Here is a 10,386-nt window from a genome sequence, read left to right on the forward strand (position 1 = left end):
AAAGTCAACGCAGCTCACTTGTTTTTACACTTTTTAAAAAGTAATTAAAAAAATACAAGTTTAACAGTATTAAAGAGAGCTCAGATTAACAGACTTAACTGTAAACCGGAGGGACAAATGTAAATTCATCACCATCAAATAAAATGAGTAATTTCAGAATTTTCAAAGCAACAAAATAACCACGGTTTACAATGATGGTGATAACTTGGAGAAATGTGGGTTGAAGTGTATTTAAATCTTCGTAGAAGTCAGACAAACATGATAAGGGACAACTCATTTATTTGATTGAAAACACACTATTATTATTATTATTATCACTCCAAATTGTTCCTCCCAAACCAATCTAATTCTTTCTACACATTTCCATTACACAAATTTCTCCGCCATTCAATTTTTTTATTATTATTTTTTATTTCACCTTTATTTAATCAGGTAGGCCAGTTAATCAGGTAGGCCAGTTGAGAACAAGTTCTCAATTACAACTGCGACGTGGCCAAGATAAATCAAAGCAGTGCGAAACAAACAACAGAGGGATAAACAAACGTACTGTCAATAACACAATAGAAAAATATATATATACAGTGTGTGCAAATTAAGTAAGATTAGGGAAGTAAGGCAATAAAAAGGCCACAGAGGCATAGTAATAAAAATGTAACTATTAAATACTGGAGTGATAGATGTGCAGAAGATGAATGTGCAGAAGATAAATGTGCAAGTAGAGCTATTGGGGTGCAAAGGAGCAAAAAAATAAATAACAATATGGGCATGAGTTGGTTGGGTGGGCTATGTACAGATGGGCTGTGTATAGGTGCAATAATCTGTGAGCTGCTCTGACAGCTGATGTGGAGCTCTATGCCTGTACAACAGAGGATTCTCTACATGCAGGGCTGGGTGTTTAAATCCCATTTCTTTCCTAATTTACCAATTAAAATGATTAAGCCATGCAAACAACCATTATTGAGGAAAAGTCCATCCACATAATTATCCCACTTCCATAACTTCTACAATACAGCTGCCCAGATACTATTCTAACCCATTTCTTATCTTTCAATTGCTCCCATCGAATCTCTGCTGGAATCCTTTTCTTAATGGGCTTATTTCTTACATCTCTTAGCCCAAATGGTCCAGGCTCCCTCTGGCTGTTCTAAAATCACCTCTTTTCCTTCCTTAGATGTTTACCATGAACCCGGACCCACAGATGGTGGGTATGGAATTTTAGTTAGTGTGTGAATCAACTGTTAAATTGAGTGTTTATTCAAAATGTCCACACATGATACAAGGACATAAATGTCCTATATGTATGAAAACGACCCAAATCTATCACACAAAAGAGTTAGCCGCCTTTAAAAAATATATATATATATATTTTTTAATTCATGGGGAGAAACAGAGACCTAGTAAGTATTAAGCAATGTATTGAAACTAAATGTTATTTTTACAGAATCCTTTCCCACTGGACATGGCCCCTACATCTATTGATGATCAATACGTTGGCTGCAGAGCGAACATGCGCATTCAGGTGAACACAGACTACCTCCCACGTGAGAAGAAAACCAGTACAAACTTCAATAATGCCTGGAAGGAAGCAGAAGAAAAAGCCAAACCGTCTATCCATGGTCTGCAAGATGAACACTCCAAAGCTATATATGTGTACACAAATGAAGAGCCTAAGATCTACCCGGACTTCAACAGAGAAGTTAGAGATGGTAGATCTAATTATGGGACAACATTCCAGTACCATTCCCTGCACTTCTATCTAACTGAAGCCATTCAGATTCTCAAACAAAGGCAAACAACATGCATGACCACCTACCGTAGAACCAATGTGTATTTTCATGATGTCAAAGAATATATCCGTTTCGGCACCTTCACCTCGAGCACTTTAAACAAGAAAATAGGCAGAGATTCATTTGGAGCGACGTCCTGCTTTGAGATCACCACATGTTTTGGAGCTGACATATCACATTACTCTGCATTTACAGGAGAGAGAGAAGTCTTAATTCCTCCCTATGAGGTATTCACAGTGACCAACATCCAGACGAAGTCACCAGAGAATAACCTGTGGTGTGAAGTCGTCTACACATTAGTGAACACTGGACATCAGAGTGACTTGAATTGCAAGTTGCAAAATGGAGTAAAAGTCTAACCTGTGAAGCAGCTTTTCTGCATTCAACCGCACATCAGGAAAAGGCTACATAACGCTCTATAATGTGTTGATAATTACTGTATATCACTGATCATTCCCCACCAATGTACGATTAAGTCATCTGTAAAAATAAAAAATGTTTACTTTCCTCCTTTCAGTTGTAATGATCCTGTTAAAGACTGTTTAACCCTTATTGCAGCCTCAGATTAAGATCAAGTTATAAAAAAGTATAATTTGCCGACATTGAATCAAATTGTAATTTGTGATTTGTTGACATTTGTTAGCATGTGTACCGTGTTTGTTTATATTCACCATTATGTTACTGATTCCCTCCATCAATATTGTGTTTATATTCACTATTATGTTGCTGATTCCCTCCATCAATATTGTGTTTATATTCACTATTATGTTGCTGATTCCCTCCATCAATATTGTGTTTATATTCACCATTATGTTACTGATTCCCTCCATCAATATTGTGTTTATATTCACCATTATCTTACTGATTCCCTCCATCAATATTGTGTTTATATTCACCATTATGTTACTGATTCCCTCCATCAATATGGTGTTTATATTCACCATTATGTTACTGATTCCCTCCAACCTATCAATATTGTGTATATTTAACATTATGTTACTGATTCCCTCCATCAATATAGTGTTTATATTCACCATTATGTTACTGATTCCCTCCATCAATATTGTGTTTATATTCACCATTATGTTACTGATTCCCTCCAACCCATCAATATGGTGTTTATATTCATCATTATGTTACTGATTCCCTCCAACCCATCAATATTGTGTATATTTACCATTATGTTACTGATTCCCTCCATCAATATTGTGTTTATATTCACCATTATGTTACTGATTCCCTCCAACCCATCAATATTGTGTATATATACCATTATGTTACTGATTCCCTTCATCAATATTGTGTTTATATTCACCATTATGTTACTGATTCCCTCCACCCCATCAATATTGTCTTTATATTCACCATTAAATTGCTGATTCCCTCCAACCCATCAATATGGTGTTTATATTCACCATTATGTTACTGATTCCCTCCAACCCATCAATATGGTGTTTATATTCACCATTATGTTACTGATTCCCTCCAACCCATCAATATGGTGTTTATATTCACCATTATGTTACTGATGCCCTCTGATTCCCTCTCCCTCTATCTAATGGGTAACTTGATATTTGTCGACATTTGATAGCATCTTTCTTAACATTGTAATGATCCTGTATTAAGGGATATCCCCCCTTTAAAAAAATAATAATCTTGACCAAAAATGACATACTCAAATCTAACTCTCTGTAGCTCAGGCCCTGAATCAAGGATATGCATTTTCTTGGTACCATTTGAAAGGAAACACACCTTCTGCCTGCTTTCTGATCCGAGCGGCTATTCCTCTACTTAGAACCTAAAGCTTCAATATAGCCTAAATACTTGTCATTTAACTTTAAAATGTATCACATTTTATGTGGAGGAAAGGAAACATGGCTGACGTTTTACATTCTGCTATTTTGTTAGTTTTTTTGTGTTTTGTGTAACTTATCTTTTTACTTATTTTGTACATAGTGTTGCTGCTACAGTTTCTTATGACCGAAAATAACTTCTGGAAATCAGAACAGCAATTACTCACCGCAGACTGGAGGAAACATTTTCCTTTAACGAGTCTGATGAGAAGGATATACTGCTTTCACTGGAACAGGCCCTGATCCCCGTCATTTGCTTTAAAATTGATGTAGGAAAAGGGGCCGCAGATCGGGAAGCCTTCTGAGATTCCATAGGCGAGCGAGTAAAGTCCCACTGCCATCCGTTCTTCTTGCTAACGTGCAATCATTGGAAAATTAAATTGACAACCTACAATTTAAGATTATCCTACCAAAGGGACATTAAAAACTGTAATATCTTATGCTTCACAAAGACGTGGCTAAACGACATTAAGGATAATATAGAGCTGGTTGGATTTTCCATGCACCGGCAGAACAGAGAAGCTACGTCTGGTAAGACGAGGGGTGGGGGTGTGTCTATTTGTCAATAACAGCTGGTGCGCACTGTCTTATATTAAAGTAGTCTCGAGGTACTGCTTGTCTGAGGTATAGCACCTTATGATAAGCTGTAGACCACAGTATCTACCAAGAGAGTTCTCCTCTATATTATTCGTAGCCATCTATTTACCATCACAGAACGAAGCTGGCATTAAGACCGCTCTTAACCAACTCTATAAGGCCATAAGCAAACAAGAAAATGCTCACCCAGAAGCGGCTCTCCTAGTGGCCAGGGACTTTAATGCAGGAAAACTTAAATCAGTTTCACCAAATTATTACCAGAATGTCACATGTGCAAAAAGAAGGAAAAAAATAATAGACCACCTTTACTCCACACACAGAGATGCATACAAACTCTCCCTCACCCTCCATTTGGCAAATCTGACCATAATTATGTCCTCCTGATTCCTGCTTACAAGCAAAAACTAAAGCAGGAAGTACCAGTGACTCTCGCAATACAGAAGTGGTCAGATGATGCGGATGCAACACTACAGGACTGTTTTGTTAGGACAGACTTGAATATGTTCCGGGATTCATCCAATGGCATTGAGAAGTAGAGCACCTCAGTCATCGGGTTCATCATTATGTGCATCGACGACATCGTCCCCACAGTGACTGTAAGTACATATCCCAACCAGAAGACATGGATTACAGGCAACATCCGCATCGAACTAAAGGCTAGAGCTGCCGCTTTCAAGGAGCGGGAGACTAATCCGGACGCTTCTAAGAAATCCAGCTATGCCCTCAGACGAACCATCAAACAAGCAAAGAGTCATTGTAGGATTAAGATTGAATCTTACTACACAGGCTCTGATGCTGTTCTGGATGAATGTGTGATAACACTCTCGGTAGCCAATGTGAACAAAACCTTTAAACAGGTCAACATTCAAAAATCCGCTGGGCCAGATGCATTACCAGGACGTGTACTCAAAGCATGCGCGGACCAACTGTCAAGTGTCTTCACTGACATTTTCAACCTCTCGCTGACCGAGTCTCTAATACCTACATGTTTCAAGCAGACCACCATAGTCCCTGTGCCCAAGAAAGTGAAGGTAACCTGCCTAAATGATTACCGCCCCGTAGCACTCACGTTGGTAGCCATGAAACACTTTGAAAGGCTGGTCATGGCTCACATCAACAGCATCCTCCCGGACACCATAGACCCAATAAATGTGCATACCGCCCCAACAAATCCACAGATGACGCAGTCTCAATCGCACTCCACACTGCCCTTTCCCACTTGGACAAAAGGAACACCTATGTGCGAATGTTGTTCATTGACTACAGCTCATCATTCAACACCATAGTGCCCTCGAAGCTCATCACTAAGCTAAGAACTCTGGGACTAAACACCTCCCTCTGCAGCTGGAACCTGGACTTCCTGACGGGCCGCCCCCAGGTGGTAAGAGTAGGCAACAACACGTCTGCCACACTGATCCTTAACACTGGGGCCCCTCAGGAGTGTGTACTTAGTCCCCTGCTGTACTCCCTGTTCACCCATGACTACGTGGCCCAACACACCTCCAACACAATCATTAAGTTTGCTGATGACACAACAGTGGCAGGCCTGATCACCGACAATGATAAGATGGCCTATAGGGAGGAGGTCAGAGAACTGGCAGTGTGGTGCCAGGATAACAACCTCTCCCTCAATGTGAGCAAGACAAAGGAGCTGATTGTGGATTACAGGAAAAGGCGGGCCGAACAGGCCCCCATTAATATCGTTGGGGCTGTAGTGGAGCGGGTCGAGAGTTTAAAGTTCCTTGGTCTCCACATCACCAATTAACTATCATGGTCCAAACATAACAACACAGTCGTGAAAAGGGCACGACAAAACCTGTTCCCCTCAGCAGACTGAAAAGATTTGGCATGGGTCCCCAGATCCTCAAAAAGTTCTACAGCTGCACAATCGATAGCATCCTAACTGTTTGCAGCACTGCCTGGTATGGCAACTGCTCGGCCTCCGACCGCAAGGCACTACAGAGGGTAGAGGGTACGGCCCAGTGCATCACTGGGGCCAACCTTCCATCCAGGACCTCTATACCAGGCGGTGTCAGATGAAGGCCCTAAGAATCTATTCAGAGAGAGAGAGAGAGAGAGAGAGAGAGATTTCATATGTAAATATTACCTGGTTTCTATGACACATCTATAGTTCTTATTGAATGACATCGAAACATTCTTTTTTTTAACATGATTGGAAGCAATATATCATTGTTTTTTTATTTTCAATTAACAAGGTAAAATGTTCAAATATCTCACGCTGTGGTCAGTGGTGTGCCGTCCACCCACTTCAAGGTCCCCCCTCAGTGACAGGTTCAGTCTGACCAATCCAGGCTCTCAGGTGGAGGTTGAAGAGAAATATCTGTTGTTGAGAAAGATAAAAAAAACTGTCACTTTTTATATATTTATAAAATACTGCCCAAATATGAGTGTACTGATGAAACATATATTTTCTCTCTCTCTCTCTCTCACCTGTTCCTCTCTGCTGTTTGTGATCACCAGGTCTGCTCCTCTCTCCAGACAGTCCTGTCTGCTCTCCTCCCCGGTTTTCTTCTCAGTAGAGAGGAAGTACAAACGTGTCAAAAGTGTCAAAAGTGTCTCCATCCCTCCCTCCTGAAAATGCTGCTCTGTTGAAGAACAAAGGTGAAAGCAGTGAGAAACTAAGCAGGTAAACCCATTGATATATAATTACTATTGATTTTACATCTGATTTATCATAGTTTGATTCTCACCTATAACAAAAAGCTTTGCCTGAATATGGGTTCTCTTCAGTCAGATTGTGGTAGCTGGTGATGGGGTTCACTTTGGGGTCATGATAGGGGCTGCACCAAATGATTGATGTATTATAATAATGAATTATGCTTATGTTGTATTAATAGAAGGGGAAGGGCTATAAGACCCTCCCCCACTACATTTATAGGGTCCTGGACCACATATTATCAATATATTAATTCTAAGGTTTAATACTGTTCCACAGTTCTTTTCTAGTCTCTGCCTCTTGTAAGAAACGGTATGAGAGATGTGTGAGTTGTTTACAGTCAAAACAGGGTGTCTGTGAGAAAAGGCCTCAAGGCTAAAAGAGATTCATAGACACAGAACCCTGCAGGGGAGTGAAAGAGATAAGACAAGTCAGACATACCACTGTAAGCCACACGGGAGTGGAAAATTACTGCTGAACCCTTAGAAAACACTGGAACTATTGTCTCTCCTGCAAGTTTGTATAACTGTATATGCATGGGCTTGGTCTCATGAGTAGAAGGTGTTGATGTAGGCAGTTACATCACTAGGGGTTGACTGCAAGTATATTAAAACAACTTTTAACTTTTTGATTTTGCAGAACTTACTCGGAAACATTTGTGCTGTGTTTCCGTTGTCACCTTCTGTCTGCAATTGCATTAATAAAGGTTTCATTTATTTGAAGATATTGTCTGATTGCTGATTTCACCAAGAAGCCAATGATTGACAAGGAATAAGGAACCTACCCCAACACTGGTCTGTAGCTGGTCTCTCTTCAGTCCGGTTGTTGTAGCTGGTCTGTAGCTAGACTCTCTTCAGTCTGGTTGTTGTAGCTGGTCTGTAGCTGGAATCTCTCTGCAGTTGCAGGGAGAAACTCTGGAACCAGTTGTTACTTTTATTCTCAGAATATTTGATGGCTCTGTTATCTACAAAGTATAAACATATAGTTACCAGGTAAAACACCAGGTAAATAGGCCTAGTAACCAGCACTTCTTACAACTAGGTGATAAGCAACGAACTTGGACACAATCTCACAGTTGAGAGACAGGCCTATGATCCCAGCCAGTAGGAGAACACACAGCAGCCCCAGAAACACTGCACAGCTAGGAAGGGTCTCTTCTCAGAGCTATCAGGCTCTGTGGACACATACAAGACACTTTCATTTGTTTTGTGTGTGTGCGTGCTACCAGAGTGCTGGTCTCCTGGTCCTTTATTCTTCTCTTTTGGTGCTGGTCTCACCGTCTCTCAGGGTGTCTGCACTGACGTAGATATCCACAATCCTCTCCTCCATCTCACCTCTGTCAAACTTGACCTTCTTGTTCATATCTGATTCAGCATAGATGACCTTTGACATCTTTAACATTGCCTGGGTCTTTCTTTCTATGTAGGTCTACTAGAAGTCTCTGCTTCTAGAATTAATGCGGTGGTCTTCCAACATGGCGGTCAGGAGGTGTCATATGTCAACTGCAAGACCTCTAAACGTTAAATTTATGCTTCTAGTGATATCTCTGAGTCATCTGTGTTTCTCTGTCTGTGTGACTGCTGTAGGTGTTAACTCTAGGGAAGTATCAACAAAATGACATAGTAGTTGTAGCTATGCTAATACAACAAAATAGAACAAGTTTACATACTTGTGTGTGTGTGTGCATGTGAGAGATTTTTGCAGTGGTTATTGTTAAACCATTTTCTGCAGCACAATATAAATCATTCCATGTCTCTACATGTTCATCTTGTCCAGAGTGTATCTCAACACAGTCCTCCTGCCCAGGGAATGGGACTTGCTATTTGTGATGATGGACAGGATATTATCATACCAGGAAGATATAGATCATAGAGGGGAAGTGGAGAACAAAGACTAGCTGTTAACATATATTAAATGTCATATGTAACAGCCCCAGACATAATTTGCCGCAGACCTCTCCTCTCTTCATTAACGTGATTGGTCGAGGAGATTTTGAGTAAGAGCTATTTGAGCGACTGAAAAGATGCACTTCCCTCTTTTGGGACCCTTATAAGGGAACAACAGCCGAATATGAGCATGTGATATTAGATATTACAAAGACTGACTGTCAAAAATGATTAAATAACATGCTTTGATATCTCTACTACACTCATTGATTGGTGATACAGTCATACAGTGTACATGTCACACCCTGATCTGTTTCACCTGTCTTTGTGATTGTTTCCAAATCCCTCCAGGTGTCACCCATCTTCCCAGTTATCCCCTGTGTATTTAAACCTGTGTTCTCTGGTTGTCCGTTGCCAGTTGTCTTGTTTGTCAAGTCAACCAGTATTTTTCTCAGCTCCTGCTTTTCCCTAGTATCTCTTTTTCTCACCCTCCTGGTTTTGACCCTTGCCTGTCCTGTCTCTGAGCCCGTCCGACTACTCTGCCTGTCCTGACTCTGAGCCAGCCTGCCGTCTTGTACCTTTGCCCCTATACTCTGGATATTTGACCGTTGCCTGCCTTGACCTGCCCCTGCTGCTATAATAAACAGTTTTACTATGCAGTCTGCATCTGGGTCTTACCTTGATTCCTGAGGGTATGTAATGGTGGTTTGGTACTGTTGAGAATGTCATCACCAGGCCTCAATTGGAGCATGTAAATATCTGTAGAATACATTTGAATTGAGAAATATTTGAATGCACAAAGTCAAATGTCCTAAATTCATGTTGTATCTGATAATGTGTGAAACATAACTACTGGTACACAGGAAGCTACAAACAGGAAATAAGTAGGACTTTTATTCATATGATACAACAAAAAATACAACAATAGGTGTGTAGAGAGAGAGAGAGAGACAAAGTTATGTGCACTATAAGTTGCTGTACGTGTTACAGTATGTTGTCATGGTGATGTTAAATCACTTGCTCACAAATAAAGTAGATTTTCTTGTCACATGACAAGTCATTCCATGCCTTCAGATGATGGTGAATTTTGTTTATTTCAGCACAGTGCTCCTCGCCATGTTCTGCATAGCCACCACCATTATCAGGCTGTGGATCATACCAGTACCTACAGGGTTAAAAACAGTCAGATATCATGGTTAATACCAGTACCTACAGGGTTAATAACAGTCATATGGTTAAAACCAGTACCTACAGGGTTAACAACAGTCAGATATCATGGTTAATACCAGTACCTACAGGGTTAAAACAGTCAGATGCCATTGTTAATACCAGTACCTACAGGGTTAAAACTGTCAGATATCACGGTTAATACCAGTACCTACAGGGTTAAACACAGTCAGATATCATGGTTAATACCAGTACCTACAGGGTTAAAACAGTCAGATATCATGGTTAATACCAGTACCTACAGGGTTAACAAGAGTCAGATATCATGGTTAATACCAGTACCTACAGGGTTAACAACAGTCAGATATCATGGTTAATACCAGTACCTACAGGGTTAACAACAGTCAGATATCATGGTT

The 10,386-nt window shown here is 40.4% G+C and overlaps 1 protein-coding gene across 1 annotated transcript; it reads left to right on the forward strand.

The window, feature by feature from the left end:
• Positions 1-1,386: 1,386 nt before the first annotated feature.
• LOC110534786 (GPI-linked NAD(P)(+)--arginine ADP-ribosyltransferase 1) lies at positions 1,387-2,204 on the forward strand. The gene has a single exon (XM_036933953.1). It carries the CDS (start codon positions 1,427-1,429, stop codon positions 2,144-2,146), a length of 720 nt encoding a protein of 239 aa, XP_036789848.1. The 5' UTR covers positions 1,387-1,426; the 3' UTR covers positions 2,147-2,204.
• Positions 2,205-10,386: the final 8,182 nt, after the last annotated feature.

Source organism: Oncorhynchus mykiss, chromosome 10, assembly GCF_013265735.2.
Source record: "Oncorhynchus mykiss isolate Arlee chromosome 10, USDA_OmykA_1.1, whole genome shotgun sequence".
NCBI lineage: Eukaryota > Metazoa > Chordata > Actinopteri > Salmoniformes > Salmonidae > Oncorhynchus > Oncorhynchus mykiss.